The 17,766-nt window shown below is 41.1% G+C and overlaps 1 protein-coding gene across 2 annotated transcripts in view; it reads left to right on the top strand.

Moving 5' to 3' along the window:
• Positions 1-1,816: 1,816 nt before the first annotated feature.
• The window catches only part of lims2 (LIM and senescent cell antigen-like domains 2), a 37,290-nt gene continuing 21,340 nt past the window's right edge, over positions 1,817-17,766 (top strand). The window contains exon 1 of one of the 2 annotated variants that reach the window (XM_078285973.1): positions 1,817-1,983. In XM_078285973.1, coding sequence (XP_078142099.1) covers positions 1,955-1,983 — 29 coding nt within the window. In that variant the 5' untranslated portion in view covers positions 1,817-1,954. Of the gene's footprint in view, positions 1,984-12,877; positions 13,147-17,766 lie in introns of those variants that run through there. The other variant, XM_078285972.1, reaches the window with a different exon arrangement.

Below are 17,766 nucleotides of genomic sequence, written 5' to 3'. Positions count from 1 at the left end.
CCATTTCAGACTGGGATTCTTTGTACTGAACCTTACTTGTATGATCATTATAATGCGATTTTGATATTAAACTTTGTCCCACATCCACGGTTCATAAGCAGCATCATCAGCAAGATGTTTCCCAGAATCAGAATGTTTTTATCGGCATGACAACAACCAAAGCACTCTGGATATTAGTAAGAATTGATAGAACATGTACAGAAAAAAAGCAAGTTTATACATGCATACAGTCGGGGGTTACAGGAAGATATCAATTATATTGCCTAATACAAATTTCATCCTCATTTTTCTTAGGGCGTGTAAACCCTTGATTCTGTCACACAGTATCTGATATAGATATTTAGGATCTCATCTTAAGTCTCATTTTGTCTGCAGTCTGAACAGACATTCCTGTCTTTCATGCCATGCATTTTGTATGAGGACCTTTCTTAGTTTTTCCAAGTCCTCCTCATCCCTCTGCTTGGGGGGGAAACTTCCTTTTAAGGAAATCTATGTGGTTTCTAGTAATATGACTCAGTCAGGGGAAGGAATAGATATTTGAGGATGGATCTGCCACTAGAGGGAAAACTGGGAATAGACTATAATTCAGCTTTTACCTGCCTGAGGAGCAGCAGAATCACTCATTTTTAAATCACTTCTTCAAACTTATTTTATAGACTTGATTTTATATGATGGCTTTTATTTTCTAATTTTTTACTATTCATTTTACCATATTCTTGTATCTGATGGTGCCTTCAGGTTTTTACTTGTTGAAATATTTTTTATGAGTTTTTTGTTTGCTTTTATTTGATTATTACAGATCTTTGTAGACTTTGCTTTTACAAAGTACTATACAAAAAAACTGTAGCCTCTTATTAGCAGTAGTAGTATAGACTAATCTTTTCCCCCCAGATTTGTCATTACTCTGTATGTGGGTAGTGTCTAGTACATAGGAAAATCCCACCGTGGAAGCTCTTCACTGGTGTGGGATGGGTTTCTTCACGGCACCCACCCGCCATGTTGAGCTCTCCCTGTTCAGTTTCCAGTAGCCAGAGAAGGAAAAGTCCCCAGACATCCCATCAATGCTGAACTGATGCTCCATATCTAAATAACAGAAGTTATGGTAGATACAGCTACAGTAACCTGCATCAGTTTCGTAACATATTCATGGTCAATCTGTTGATACAATTACACATCTTAGACCGAGTTCCCAGGGCGGGTCTTATCCTGTCTGGGAGTAAAAGCTAAGTTGTATTTCCACAGAACAGCCTGCTGACTGAGCGAGGAGCTGCGTCAAGTTACCACAGATAGACAGAATATTACCGGTACACAGGCGAGTTGGACTTCAAAATAAAAGCACAGGGCAGCACGGTGGCTCAGTGGTTAATCTGCAATTAAATTTGATCTACTTTGCATATTTGTTTATTTATTTATTTGTTCACTGATGGTTTTTTTTGTAATTAAATTCTTAATTTAAAGGCACTCATATATCCCAGAGTTCCCCCTACCATTGAATAGGTGGGGTGGGTCACCCTGTTCTGAGGAGCTGCCAACCCTCGATCAGATTTATTAGTGTTGAAATGATCAGTTCCCAGTCAAAACAGTGCAGAAACTAACCACTGTCTCACAGCTAGTGTTGCCAATAGAACCTCCTTGGTTGCCAAGAGCTGTGGGGCTCCAATATGGCCGGCAGAGGGCGCGTTACGTCACCTGAAAGCCCTCTATTGGTCTTCAAATACATGTAGCTTTGCAACAGATGTTGGTCAATAAGGATTTTATTTTGAAAATTGTGACCGGACGTTTACATGGTTTATTGGGAGCATGATGGCGGTTGTGAACCGAGGCGAGGCTGCTTCACCAATCGCCATTCTGCCCGCTGTGGACAGCCAATACTAACTACATCCCAGACACTACAACATCTGGATATCTGCATCTGGAGACGGAAATCCTCAGTCTGGTTCGAGAGAGAGGAGGGATGCTCGGCATTACAGAAATGACCAACGGGTAAGTTAGCAAGTTATTTTTTTTTTTATTTTCCTCAGAGTTGGGAAGCTGACAGTTTTTCGCATGAAAAACCGCAGCCCCGGTACGTTCCGTTCTCTCTATGGAGAGAACCGTACGAGAAACCCATTACAAATCTGACGGTTTAATGTTTTCTTGCTAATAGCTAAACTTGCATACATCATAGAACATGACTTGTGACTTTTTTAGGAAATATTAGTATCCACTGGTAAATTCGGCATATACGTGATCTACCAAGCAGCACTTTCTTTCACTAAAATCTCAACTTTTAGAATTGGCTCACACTGTTCGCTACCGCCCTCCACTCTGATTTTGGTGGAAGACCGTGGGAATGACGGGCGAACCATTTCGAGAAGTTTAAATGTTATTTAAACATGTGCTGCTTGCTGTGTTGGACGCATGCCGAAGTGAAGAGGACCCTAACGAGTCGTAAAAAGTCCTCAGTCTGTCCTCCCAGTTTGTCGATCAGCAAGGCAGCACTAAACTGACAGATTTTCGGAATGGAGTTTGGCATGAAAAGCGTTGGCTTGTAACGTTAATGAACGATTTCCTCGTTTGTCTGTGTTGTTGTCTCGGAGCTCAGAAAGCAGCAATGCGTGATTTACATTATTGTTGTGACAAAGTAACAAACTCCATATGAAGGGCTGTTATGGAATGGAGTAATGTTAGTTAAATAAGGATGCAGAGTCACAAAGTTATGCAACGAGAACAGACAATGAATGAAGTACAGGATACCACTAACAGCTTAGGTCTAGAGAAAAACACTAATTTTGTGCAAATAAGAACTTACACAGCATCAGAAGACAATGTGAAACTTTAATGAAATCACCCTCAAAATGTCCACTTACTGCAGCATTATATGGATCATATTTTATGAGAAGAATTGAATAAGCAACAGTCCAGTCCAAACTTCCAAGGACTAATGAGTTGTCAGTGGGGGCAGGAAGTTACTTGAATATATAATGAGAGTTAATAGTTGACTGAGCTCCATGCTCTTTTCCACCAACACTCTGCTTCACATATGGTATCACACATTTATGCTGGTAGCTGCCCAGTAAAACCACAGTCCTCCACTGTTGGCCATTGGGAGCTGCACAAAACCACAGTCTACTCTTAGACACTGAGTGGTTCCACTGGAGCAGCTGGGGGTTAAGTGGAACATATAGTACATAGCAGCCCGGCTGGTCTGGGGATTCAAACTGGCAACCCTGCAGCCAGAAGCCTGTTTGTCTAACCTCCAGGCCAAAGGGGCATTGTAGTGATTGAAGCAGTGGAGAGGCATGGGGTTATAGTGGGGTTGTACTGGGGACCATTTGTGCCTTCAGACACGTCACAACAAGGCAAGTTGTAGCTTGTGCAGAGCGATGCTCATTGTCAGCATACTCTTGTTTCCATTGCTAATTGGCAGTATTGTCTGAAAACCGCTTACTGACTTTACTACCATGACGTCCATGTACCATTTATCCACATACCAAGATGAGGGTATATGGATACTGATAAACAGCAATACAGCTATGTTTAAAAGTTCAAACACTTTCAGAATTGTCGAGGACAGCCTAATTGAAACTTGTGAACACGTACATGTCTCTCCCAGAGCTAGAAACCAGAGAAGCAGGACTCTAAATCTGTGGTTATACAGATGTGCAGCCTTATGAATAGTTTACCTGTTGACAATGAGTAGGGGACTGACTTTGTGGGCTCATTAAATATTTGTCTGAACTTTTATATCCAATTAGCATTTATATTCCATCAGTGATGTCAGCTGTAAACCAGAAAATGGAAAAAAAAAGGAAAATTATCCTGGGTGCGGTCAAGTATCACTTAGAATTGTATTCTTGTCAGGGTGGAAAAGCCTCTAAAGCAGCGTTATTCAGTGGGTAGGGCTGCGTGATACGGACACAATTAATATCACAATAATCATAAGATGTTATTTTGATATTGATATACAACAATATATATCACATTGAACTGCATGGTAACATAAAATATGATACAAAACCTGTCGTTTTCATATAATATTCCCTAATTTGATCTCATTTTGTGAGAGATTTTTTTGTATTTGCTTTTATTATTAATTTAGACAGCAGAATTGTGTGACATGATAACTCTGCATCATTATTTAATCACGATATGATTGTACTGAAAGACAATAAACAATCATATTGGATTATTACCTAGCTGTAGCACTGGGATACATTCAGCTTTTAAGTGAAGAATTCATTTGCAGAAAGGATTATTGAACAATTACATGAATAAATAAAATATGCAAAGAAAATCAAATTACAGCTGACACTGACTGGCTGATATCCGATATTTAATAAAAGGCCAATATCAGCCAGATACATTGGTCTAACCCAAGTTCAAACTCTGCTGTTCTGTAGCTGACCCTGACCTCTGACCTTTGACCTCCCTGTGGAGGGGGCAAGAGACAAGAGTTTCCCTACAGAGAGTAATAGAGGTTCAGTCTACAAGTCCCTTATGAATAGGTATCATCCTCTTTTGTCAATAGGCTTTAATCACAGCAGGCAGTAGACATCTGAAATATAATCCTGCTTTTCCAGTCTCTAGTTGTTCCCTTGAGCTCCATCCCACTGGACCTGCTTCCTGCCATAATTATTGTGTGTGTGTGTGTGTGTGTGTGTGTGTGTGTGTGTGTGTGTGTGCTGCTTATGAGCTGTTAGACTTTTGAGGCTATCAGCACAGAAATCACTGTTCTTGTCAGGAAGGAAACTGCTTTTTATAGCTAATGGTGCTAACTAGGCCACAGACACACACACACCTACACACACACACACATGCACACGTTCTGTAAAAATACTGTAGGTGTATCAGCAGATATAATAATATGATCTTGCTTTAGTGAGGCTTTGGCCTGGTAACAGCAATGTGTGAGAGTTTTCTAGAGACAGACGTCCCACACAAAAGGCTGATGGAAAAGAAACTGATAGAGGAGTGATGACCTGCGGTGCTCTCCCAGACATTTTGATGTGTAGATCCAATGACAATTAAAGAAAAGCAGTCCACACTCAAAACAGTGGAGACTATAAAATACATGCAGGGGACAAAATCTTATATTCTGCACTGATGAAGGAATCAAAAATAAAACATGGAAATACAGTCAACCATGACATTGTGTACAGAACAACTGGAGATGCAAACTGTCATTTAACAAGTTAAAGTTGTAAGTTATATATTCGGTGACTTATGTCATACTGCCGTGCAATAGAGAACCCTGATGCCAGTACGAATCATAATTCAGAATAGACAGTGGGAAATATATTGTTTAGTCCTAAGGGAGCTCGGCCCATTGTTTAGGCTGCAGCCTTCAGCCAGAATGTCTGGGAGGATTTCAGTTTTCCAAACTTTAAACATCTTTACCTGCTAAAACCCAGTAGTTAGGGACGGAAACTGGGCGGCCTGAGAGAGGAAATGAGGTTGGATGATGATAATGATTATGATGATGAAGATGATGAGTAGCCTGCCTTCCATCCCAGAAACTTTGGGGTTTTTGAGGGCCCATACCAATATTTTTGGATTGAAGTTGCTGATGGACAATATTTTCTTTTGCTGATATTCACTATCTTTAAATTTGACCATTTTCATAAACAATCATGTGTTTCTTCAGAATTTTCTGCTTGTCAGGGTGGAAAAGCCTCTGAAACAGCATTCGGACCATCATGGGACACTAAAAACCAGACTAATGAAATTCTTTTAGGTGGGTTAGCAGCTCCTTGAGGCAGGGTGAGGCAGGTTTCACTGCAGGTTTTACTGCAGGTTTTACAGACAGAGTTTAAAAAAAAAAAAGAGGAGCCTCCATCATATCAGAGGTGGATGACACTGACTGGCAAATATCTGATTTTAATAAAAGACCAAAATCGGTCTCATATATAGGAAAGCTAATATATCACTCTAACCCTACACGCACACATGCAAAACAGATATGAAGGATGGACAGATTTAACAGAAAAACAGCCTAAAGGAAGGTTTAAAGCAGGAAAGTGGATGCCCCTCCAGTCTCCAGAGACCGAGCTCCTCCCTGACCAGGAATGTCCACCCAAACACACAACCACACTGGACAGTAGCTGCTGCTCTCTAAACCGTTTCCTGACCGTTCATTACCGAGGGACCGCTATTCAGAGCTGGTGTTTTTCCCCACCAGGGTGAATGCTACTGTGTGTTCAGTGTGCTCAGTTTATGTGAAGCTCTCAGCAGTTAATTATGGCCTGGGATGAATCTGGTTTGTATAAAGCACTCTGGACCCTGCAACCTGGCACGGAGTGCACGTCTTTTAATGGCCTGAGGATCACTGCATTCCCAGCGCATTACATTTTTATCTGTGTCCACACTGTGTTGATACAACTAGAGCTTTAGAGGGATGGCCCAGTCTCCATGCTGAGGAATTGTCCTTGTTTGGGATTGTACTGAACTTATATGATGTGGGATCTGTACTGTTTGTGTACTGACAGAATGCATGTGATGTATGGACAGCTATGACATGCCATATGTTGTAGTGCTAATTGTGAGATGTACCCAAACAATAAGTGACTCATAATATGGCAATATAGTGTTGAATTGTGGACTTTAAACACGAGGGACCAGTTTCTACAGTAGTTTGAGTTGTATTTGGGTTTCAGTGGAGAGTTTTAGTGTCCCATGATGGTCTAAAAGCTGTTTCAGAGGCTTTTCCGCCCTGACAAGAAGAAAATTCTGGGGAAAACATTGAATATTTGTAATTTCATGTCTCTTTTTTTTGGCATGACAATGGTCAAATTTAAACATATTGAATATTGGCGTAAAATATCGGCTTGGCAGCTTCAATCCAGAAATATCAGCATCTGTATCGGCCTTCAAAAACCCGTATCGGTTGAAGCCCAGTGTGTGGTTTCTCTCCTGAGGTGTTGCCAAATATGGCTTTGTAGCCTGTGCACTGTGGAAAAGTTCTTCTCAGTCAGCAGAGTGAAAATCACATGTAATATGATGTTTTTCTGTTTCCATGTAGCGTTTCTGCAGGGTTGGTTGTGATGGTGGCGATCAGAAAAATAGAGTCAGTGTTTCTGCTTCAGTGTCTCTCTGTGCTGGTACAGTACAGAAACAAGTCTGTCTGCCCGTCACAGAGGGAAGTACAAAGCAACAGGATGTGCAATGGCCTTCCTCTGCCCACAGCTGTTCCTCCATGGAAGTGTAGTGTGTGTGTGTGTGTGTGTGTGTGTGTGTGTGTGTGTGTATACATGCATGGTTACTTTGAAACTCTGTATAGTGCTATATGTACTCCCATTTCAAGCCTATCAATGACATAATGCACATATTAAAAACATATTGCACATCATGCATATCATATTGCACACCTTCTTAATGCTATAATCCATACTTTTTCAAAATCTCATCCATGCATTCCTACTCCATATGCTCTAGTGTGGAAGTATGAATTGAGTATGTTTACATTTGCGCTATTCTTATTTATATTCTATTTTTTTTTGCTGTATCCTTACTATTTTGCTGCTGCAACGGCCCAATTTCATTAAAGTCTCATCTACTCTTATTTATCTTACTTCAGCTGTTAAAATAAGGTAACGCTACAAAATGGTTGCAAAACAGCTTTTTTTAGTGCAGTGAGACAGACAGGCAGGCCCATGATAATGGCTGACTTTCCATACAAACACTATAATGTGTGGTCAGTGTGGCGGGGTTAACCCTCCACCTCCCTCTACCTCCTTACTCCTTCCTACACCTCCATACAACTCCTTCCATCCTAATGCCAGCCTGGGAGTAAACAGCCTGAGCCACAAACACACACACACACACACACACACACAGGACTAGAACTTGGTGTTTTGGCTTTACATACACTCGTCTATCACAAACACACATTGGCACATAGGCACAAGTGGACACAAACATTCACACTCTCACACCACACACACACGCACACACACACACACACACACACACACCACAGCACACAGGAAGTGATGTGGCCATGCAGACAGAGATAGCAGCAGTAGGAGTGTTTGCAGTGACAGCAAAGGGACTGGAGTCACACCAGTAACTGCCTCGCTACAGTTTGACCCAACGGTTTGGTGAGCTGGGTTTATATTATTTCTGTTAGTATTGCTGCTGTTGTAACTGGCTGTATTGTGGCATCAGCTGTAGGGCCTTTTCATGGCAGCAGCTAGGCTCCTGCACTGGCTCCTTGTCAGATATACAATCCACTGTAACAGATTGATGTTTGTTAAGACTTGCATGGTCTTGCACCTCAGTATGTTTCTGAACTAAATAGGTCCCATAGGTTCTCTGATCAAGGGTGATCATATTTTTGTTATTGGCACAACTAGACTGTGGAACTAGGTTTAAAAAAAAAAAAAAAAGATTGAAGGCACAGTTTTACTCTTTTACTCTTTTTGTTATGTGCTTGGTCTTTTTTGTCTGCTGAACTTGTTTCTTGTTCTGATATGTTTTTATTTTAAACTTGGGAAGCACTTTGTCACAAGGTGTTTTGTGTTTAAAGTAATACTGTGTGACATTTTCCTATAGATGAATGTACATTTTGCCACTCACTATTACCGGTTGATACAGCACAATAGTGATTGAACCTATGCCCAGTTCATGAAAGATTTACATTTGCTGTTCTAAATGTTGGGTAGCACTTTCCTGGGAAAAATCCTCTGGCGCACAGGAAGTGATGCGGTTTATGTTTTCGGTTTGTTTGTAAAAAAATAGAAGAAGAACTGGGTAGTTATCATGAGCAGTGATAGCCACCATGGCTGAACAGATAAAGAAAAGAGCGCCACCTACAGAAACTCAAGCTTCATCAACAGAAAATTCAAGCTCCGCCCACACTGTTTGATTGACAGGTGATCTCTGGGAAGTGCAGTGCAGAAACACCACAGCAATGAGCGCTTAGCACCAAAGATGAAGACAAAATCAAAAACAAATGAGGATCTCACAGATTATCACTTTACAGAAATACTCTTGACTTGACTATACTCCACCTATTAGATTGTGGAGGTATTTTTTCTTTTTGGATGATTTCCACTCAACATGATGACCTTTTGCTGCCTGACAGTGTAGCTGACATTAGGACTGAAGCTTAATCTCTATGATACTGTTGGGTAAATAGATCTGGTCTGGACTGTGGCTCAGTATTAGGGCAGCTGTCTCACATGAAACAAGGACGCAAATCATACTGAACAGCTCAGTAATTCATGTGAGGTCTTTTTGTATGTTTATAGATACTTCCTCTTTTATATTTTGAGAGAGAGCTTCCTGTGAAGTAGATCAAATGAAACTTAAATTATTCCTGTGGGAAAACTTGGGCCATTGCAGCAGCAAAATAGGATACTTCAAATTAAAGTAGAAGATAAATAAGAATAGAGCAAATGAGGGTTAAGACAACACAACTCTAACACTAGAATGTGTTAAGCAGAAGTAATGAATGTTGACTTCCTTGTGAATCACATTGTTTTGAAAATGTTGGGGAAGTATTTCCAGGTATCCAAGAAACAGCAATTCAACAACCAAATATTCATTATGCGCCCTAAATTTCAAACCATTTACAATTAATGCAGGGTGTTTGCAATGACTGAGTTGCAGACTGCAGTTGACAGACTAGCTGTTGTACCTGTGTTGTCCACAAAGTGGCAGTGTATTCATGTGGCATAGAAGTTGGTACTGGATTGAGTAGGATCAGTGGGAAATGTTTTCTGCTCGGTTTCAGTTGGATGGAAGTGTGTGTGCGTGTGTGTGCATGCACATATGCGCCCTTTTGAGTGTTTACAACCAGACAGATCTCTCTGCCTCAGCTGCTCAGCACATTCCTGCATTCTGCACTGAAAAATAAACACAAATAGCAATCTGATGAGATCAGACAGACATATCATTTTGTAATATGGGTTTCAGCGGAGAGTTTTAGTGTCCCATAATTTTCTAAATGCTGTTTCAGATGCTTTTCCACCCTGACAAGAACAAAATAATGTGGGAAAAGTTGAATCATTTAAAAGTTTGTGAAAACTTTTGGCATGAAAATGGTCACATTTAAAGACATCAACACAAAACTTTGGCTATTGGAAACTTCAGTCCCAAACTTGGTATCGGCCTTCAGCAACCCACATTGGTTGAACCCTAGTGCTATCATCGCACACATTGCACAAACTCACAGTGTAATATAGATCAGCGTCAGGGGTTAATCACTTTCAATCCTCTCAATTCAATACATAAGGTAAAACACACATTGTGATACAGGCCTAGCCTTCATTCTCAGTCATTTCAGTCTAGATTTGAACTGTTGTATGACAAAGGATTTCCATTTTTTGAATTTTGAGAGAAATGTACATCCTGAATGGATTGAATTGAAATTGAGTTGAGCTCAAAGGGGGTAAAGATGCTTCGGGAGTCTACAAATCAAAGCTGTTATGAAGAAGCAGCCTTGCATGAGACATGAAAAATCTAAAACTCTCTCTCTCATTCTTGTCATGACAAGAAATATTGGCCTGTCTAGGAATATATTTCATGCCTCTGCTGCTGTTGTGAAAGCTGTGTGAATCACTGTGTCCCTGTGGCAGGTGCTCCGCAGTATAAGTTGAAGTGTGTTTGAACAAGAATTTGGTGTTGAAGTTGTAGTTCAGCATTCGTGTGTGTGTGTGTGTGTGTGTGTGTGTGTTAGTCAAACTGATGTGGAATGCTGAACAGGTTAAGGCAAGCAATTGAAGATGAAGATGAACGGTGTGTGTGTGTGTACTCAGAGCAGAATGAACTGTTCATCAGGCATGTATAATATGCCTGATTAATATGAGACACACACACATACATGCATACAAATTATTTATTCAGACATTTTTTTAACTTTATTATGGTAATTTTTTTTTGTTTGCATTAATCAAGTTGAAACAAGACAGAAATAAGCCAAATTGTTCAGCTCTGTTCACATCTGTTTCTTCTTCAGCTGCTTGTTGACTTTGTTTGTCTCCAGTCTTCTAACCAATCCCGCGTGTCTGCTTTGATGACATCACAGGTTCTCATCTTTTATCATTTAGGTCTGGAAGAGACAAGTGTGCATCTGCTGTGTTGTATGTGTGTGTGTGGGGGGGTGTGGTGGTGTGTGTGTGTGTGTGTGTGTGTGTGTGTGGGGGGGGGGGTGGGGGGTGGGGGGACTGGATTCTTCAGAAGTCCCTTTCTCAGTAAAACACAGTGCGGATCTCTTGTTCCCACGAAACATTGTGAAGCAATGCATTATTCATATATTCACATTTTGCTGTTTCTCAGTAGCTTGTTGTGGGGCTATTGGTGGTGGAGAGGGAGACTGGAGACGCTGTCTTTCAAGTTTAAAATGCACTGAATAGGCATGTGTGTATTTCTGGTATTTCTGCGTGTGTATATACATATATTGCAAAGTCATGTGATATGGGCTTTTTTTCAGTTGCACATGCAATCAGTGACTGAAGTAGTGAGTGGGCTGTCTGACAGTAGTGAATCAACGCAGAACCAGTTAATTTGCTTCACCTTTGTAAAAATGACAGTGAAATGGACTAGAGCTAAAAGGACTAGAGCTAAATGGACTAGAGCTAAATGGACTAGGGCTACAGGGACTAGAGCTAAATGGACTAGGCTAAATGGACTAGGGCTACAGGGACTAGGGCTACAGGGACTAGAGCTAAATGGACTAGGCTAAATGGACTAGGGTTTATGGGACTAGGACTAAATGGACTAGGGCTACAGGGACTAGAGCTAAATGGACTAGAGCTAAATGGACTAGGGCTACAGGGACTAGAGCTAAATGGACTAGGCTAAATGGACTAGGGTTTATGGGACTAGGACTAAATGGACTAGGGCTACAGGGACTAGAGCTAAATGGACTAGAGCTAAATGGACTAGGGTTTATGGGACTAGGACTAAATGGACTAGGGCTACAGGGACTAGAGCTAAATGGACTAGGCTAAATGGACTAGGGTTTATGGGACTAGGACTAAATGGACTAGGGCTACAGGGACTAGAGCTAAATGGACTAGGCTAAATGGACTAGGGTTTATGGGACTAGGACTAAATGGACTAGGGCTACAGGGACTAGAGCTAAATGGACTAGGGCTACAGGGATCTTAAATTGAAAGAATAAATGTGGCCCCGTTCCGGTGTCAGTGTAGCACTGTGTTTACTGTGTTTAACAGATTGTTCTAATGGCTGCATGACCTTGGTGCCTGACCATGTGGAAATAAAAAAATGTATCCAAACATTGTTATCATATGTTATTGTGTGCTTGATGCCTCCAGTAGGGCATGAAAAAAGTTTTCACTGAAGCAGAACTCCAATGCATTATGATTATCATATATTAGAAGCATGTTTAGTATTTTTTCATAGGTGCAGTGGTACTTGGCTGATCACTGATGGCCTGTTTAGAACATCTAACAGCCAATTTATGATTGGTGGCTGACTGATCGGTACATCTGTACTCCTTTAGCTCTATATCTTTATCTCTATCTATCTATATCTCTTTCTGGAAAAGGGGGAAAAGCCTTTCTCCTTCTCTTTCTATCACTCTCTTTCTCACACTTGTTTGTGCTCTCACTTTTCTTTCTCATGCTGTCTTTGTAAACAGCAAAGGAATGAGCCAGAGAGAAGTAGGTGGTAAATAGAGACAGAGAGGGGGAGGTAAAGGACAAAAAGGGCAATGTATTGCTTCTCTCTCTCTTTCTCTCTGAGGCATTCTCTCTCTACCTGCCTGGGGAGAGGGAGGAGGAGGAGCGAGATGCAGCTGATAGGTGTGCTGACTGTGAAACCACACCTTTGCGTGTGTGTGTGTGTATGTGTGTGTGTCCTTCCTCTGGGGTGTGTGCCCTGGAGGTGTATTAGAGTGAGAGAGAGAGAGAGAGAGAGAGAGAGAGAGATAGTCAAAGAGAGGCACTCGACTAAACTTTCATTTGGATCGAACGTTCACAGACAGACTCTCTTTGGATTATTTCTGCTACTGTGCACTGAGTTCTTTCAGCAGAGAGGAGGAAGGAAGGAAGGAAGGGAGGGAGGGAGGGAGGTAAAGAAGGAGAGAGGAGAAGGAGAGATGAACTCTCTGAGGCTGAAGGAGTTGTCAAACTCAGACCTGTACAGACGAAGACAGGAGAGACCAGACAGCTATGGAAGTCTGGCTAGGGACAGCCTCAGGTAAGTCTGTCTCTATGACTCTACCTCTCTCTCTCTCTACCTCTCTCTCTCTCTCTCTGGAGATATACATTAGTCTTATTTTGTCAATTTGTACCAGACATGTAGAGCAAAAAGGGTTCTATATAGTACCAGAAAATACCAGAAAAACCTTTTTAGAAAGGTTCTCTGTTGCACTGTGCTCAAATGGTTCTACCTTTACAACCTTTATGGCGCTGTAAAGAAACATTTAAGAATGTATAAAATGTTCCAAATCAACAGCATTAAAATAACTTGAACTGCACTTGGTTCTTTATTGTGATTTGCCAGTTTTTAATGCCTGTCAGAGGGGCCAGCATGTCCATGTGCTGATGTGTCTAAGAGCCTGTAGGATTTTCATTAGGTCCTTGTTGAAATGCCTGTGGTAGTAACCTTTATAGACCAGCTGATGGCCTGGAAGTTACTGATCCTGCTGTCGCTAGTTTTCACTGTTTGCACTAGAAAGTTGATTTGTTTTTCCAATTTCATATTTCTCCACAATTCAAATTGCTTGAAGTGTTTAGCTAGGTGGTAGATGATTCATTTCAAGTTCCCTGGTTTCCTGATAAGGTGAGATTTTGCATATTGTTTGCTGGACTTCTTTGTTGAAAGTGGGCTTAATCCTTTGTTGAGGATGGAACATTAATGCAGTATGCCTCGCTAAGTTGTTAAGTTGTAATAGTGGGCTATTATTGGTGATTTTATTGTATTTTTCATTGTTACATTTTCAGGTTTTCAGGCTATTCAAGACTTGAAAATGTGGCGACTGTTGCTTTATGTGTTTTTGTTTGTTAGTGTTCAGCTGCAGCTGTAGCCGGTCACCATTGTTGGCTGTCTTTGCTTTGTAGCAATCGGGACCGCTTGTTAGCCAAGGCGCTAACAGCTGGTAACCATGGAACTAGCACTAAGCTAGGTTTCATTTGTGTATTTTAACAAATCACAGGAGGGTTGTTTGAGTCATTACAGAACCATTATCCTAACCAAAGAACGCTCCTTTCTCTGGGTGTAGTGTAGAGACAAGGAGAGATAAGGAGAGATGTGGTGGAGTATTTGCTCAGCAAATATTTCAGCAGTTGATGCTGAATTTCTCTCCGTCGCATGGCCTGCGGCAATAGAATTGTACAAGATGTACAGTGTTTTGCAATATGGCTTTCACAACACGTAACATCATTGAGTTTTGGAGTGTCTTTTCCTGCCTTTCCCAAACTCATACAAACACACTGTCCTGTGTGTGTGTGTGTGTGTGTGCGTGTGTGAGAGATCCTGCAGTGATTACAGGGCTGTGTAATGTGAGGAATGCAGACAAAGAGAGGGAGCTCTCTCTTTAGAGGTGACCCCGACCAAACCAGAGAAACTGTCGCAGAGTGGAGGATACACACTGCTCCCTCCCCTTCCTCTCTCTCTCTCTCACACACACACACACACACACACACACACACACACATACCTTTCCCTCATCAACTCTAATTCTCTCATCAGTGAAATGCATGTTCTCCCACACTGGGCTGTCCAGCGCTGGAAAGAATACCACAGTATCCTACTAAAATACAAGTAGTGTTACTCTGCTGACATTTTACTGACTAAGTAAAAAGTAGCTCATGTACAATTTTCTCAGAGTAAAAGTTACAGAGTTACTTTAAAAAAACACATATTGTTACATATGACCTTTCCCAAGCAATGCTAAAAGAATCAGACGGCAAATGTCAAACCAGGTTCTTTGATTCAGTGCACTCTGTAACAGATGAAATTCAAAATGTAGTGACGTACTTCAGTCAAAACATACTTAAAGCCACACTCAGCAACTTTGCCTGTTGGCGACCCCAAATGGCAGTGAGTGGTAACTGATTTTAGATTAGAATAGATGCACTTTATTAATCCCCCTTGGGGGAAATTGAAATAGTTATACTGTACACAAAGAAGAGGAATACAGAGGACAGCAATAAATGCTACATGCACACTGAAGCTGCTTCTTACAGTGGATGACCATCATATTGCAACATAGATTGCACCCTCTTCCTGGTCCACTGCTCTATGAAGACCTGCAGGGTTTTAATCAGTTTGCAGATCCTGTCCCTGTCCCCTCGGTTGTGATACAGCTCCCGCAAAAGACAACAGCTTAAAACAAAACACTAGCTAATATACTCTACCAGGTATTTATAGTGGGGGACTATCTCTACCTGCTTCCCTTTGAAAGAAAAAAAGGTCTTTCTTTAGATTTAGGTTGATGAGACAGGTGTATTTTTACATACAACTCTTGCCTAATGAGCTTTAAGTAAAAGTTAAATTACTGACTTCATAAAAATCATACAAAACACAGAACAGCTACTCAATTACAGCAATAAGAGTAATTATAATGTGTTACCCATATAGGTCTCTGTGGTCTGGTGGGTCCAGTAGTGATCAGTGGGACTAGACCTCTGATAGCCGTCACATCCTCCAGCAGCAGGAAGTGGAACATGAGGTCAGGGCGTTTGTAAAGGGCGAAGGGGGCGTAGGGAACAAAAAGAGCAAAACAAAGGAAATGTTAGTCATGAATTATGTTTGCACACTCATTTAGTCATTTAAGTGTGCGTTGCATGTGTGCGCGTGTGCGTGTGTTAGTGCGTACACACTCCCTGCCTTTCCAAAGGAAAGATGTTTTGGCCCAAGCAGCCCTCATGTCTGTGTTGCCATGGTTGCTGTTGACACAGTGTGTGTGTGTGTCTGTATGTGTGTGTGTGGGTGTGGGCGAGCGGGGTGTGTTTGGTTCGTTTGCTCGGCCCGAGTCTGGTTGTCTAGCACCGGCTGAGAGTTAACATCGGGGTTATTGCTTGTGTCTCCTCTGTTTACTCTGAAAAATACAAATGAGGCCTGCATGCAAAGAATGATTGCATTTTACTAAGATCTGATTTAACGATCCCAAGTGCATTTTCAAATGTTTTCAACCAGTTTAATTGCTACTACATCTTCTAATCTGATTTAACTATTCCCTCTGCTATTTAAGCATGTTGAAACCTGGCTTTGATTTTAGAGGAAAAATTAGGGTAAGACTGGATGGACTTGGTTTGTCTTTGAGGTAATAGAGATGTCCACTCCCATCCCAGATCAGTCTTTAACAGTCCTTAACTGTGAGTGTACATAACACTCAAATACTGTCTTCTCTAGCGAAAAAGTCACTGCAAAAAGCCTATAATATTCCTATATTTCATTATCGTCTTATCCTTTCCTCAATAATGAGTTTATGACCTTATGGTACATAATGGTGTTGTATTACCTATAGTATCAATGTGATCATAATAATCCTATAATATTGCCAGTGGAACTGATAGTTTTTCTGTGACTTTTGTTTAGGATTCTTGTATGATTTGTTAGAGGATTACCATGTTTTTTTTCCATTAGTGTGAGAATAGTGGGATTTGAAATTCTTGCTGATCTGAAAACTTGAAACTTATTCAAATTGGCACAGCTAAAAAAAAATGGTTGTGTTTTGGAATAAGCACCAATCGTCTGTGTGTAGCTGTAAATTTGTCCATATTAATAGTGATTTCTATTGTTTGTTTCATGCATGCCTGGCATTGCTTGTAGCAGCTTGATGTTTTCAAGTTAAAGTACAATGCCGCTATTGTCTCCTGCAAATTATGCAACTCTGATATACTTCAGGTGTTTTTCTGGTTTTTATTTACTTGACCTATAAGAGTTTAGATGGCAGTTCAAGAGCAGAATAAGCATCACAGGACCATAAAACCCATTGCAAACCCACTGTATATTTTTCATAAACATTTTGTTGTGAAAATCAGCCAGTTTTTCTCAAATGCTGAAATGCAGTTTTATATGAAGCGTGTCTTCTTGCGACAGTCTCAGATGTACAGTATATAGTCTTCTATAGTAGTGTTACATGATGTGAGACATCTGTATATATGTTTATAATCAACCAACACACCACCAAAAGAACAACTCTCCAAGCACTTCTTCCATACACGGTACTGGAATGACCACAAGAGAGTTGAAGTCGAAGCTTTACTTTGGCACTCAGCTGACTGACAACGCATAACTCTGTCTCCCCTCACATGTCAGTGCTGGTGCAAAGCTGTTAAACATCTCCTAATCACAAACTAAACTAGAAGGGCACTCGGAGAGCGCAGGCCTCCGCCAAGGTTCGTGCTATTATTGCTTGTTCGTGAGTCGGATCCGGATCCGCTCCAAAATTTAATGGGTTCTTCCTTGGCCCATGCTACACCCTTCCACGAAGTTTAATGAAAATCGGGCCAGTAGTTTTTCCCTAATCCTGCTAACAGACAAACAAACAGACAAACAAACGGCACCGAAATCATAACCTCCTTGGCGGAGGTAATAATAAATGCTGCATGCTTGGGTTGATTGCTCATGCACTTAGATGCTGTCCAACATGATTTCGCCATATCTCAACATTAGCCCTATCTGAGGGTTTGCTCTTTTGTCAGTAAATCATCTCGGAGCCTGTCTCTTCAGTGTGCTGGTTCAAATACTGGATAGCAGTGTGAGTCAGTAGGTGGACTACTCTGGAGATGGCTTAGGACATACTCAAACCCAATAGGCCATTTGCTTTGTCCGACTCAGGACGAGTTGTTTGCTGCATTTACTCTTTGG

This window comes from Centroberyx gerrardi, chromosome 10 (assembly GCF_048128805.1).
Source record: "Centroberyx gerrardi isolate f3 chromosome 10, fCenGer3.hap1.cur.20231027, whole genome shotgun sequence".
NCBI classification, from domain to species: Eukaryota; Metazoa; Chordata; class Actinopteri; order Beryciformes; family Berycidae; genus Centroberyx; species Centroberyx gerrardi.
This window is presented reverse-complemented; position numbering and strand designations above follow the sequence as displayed.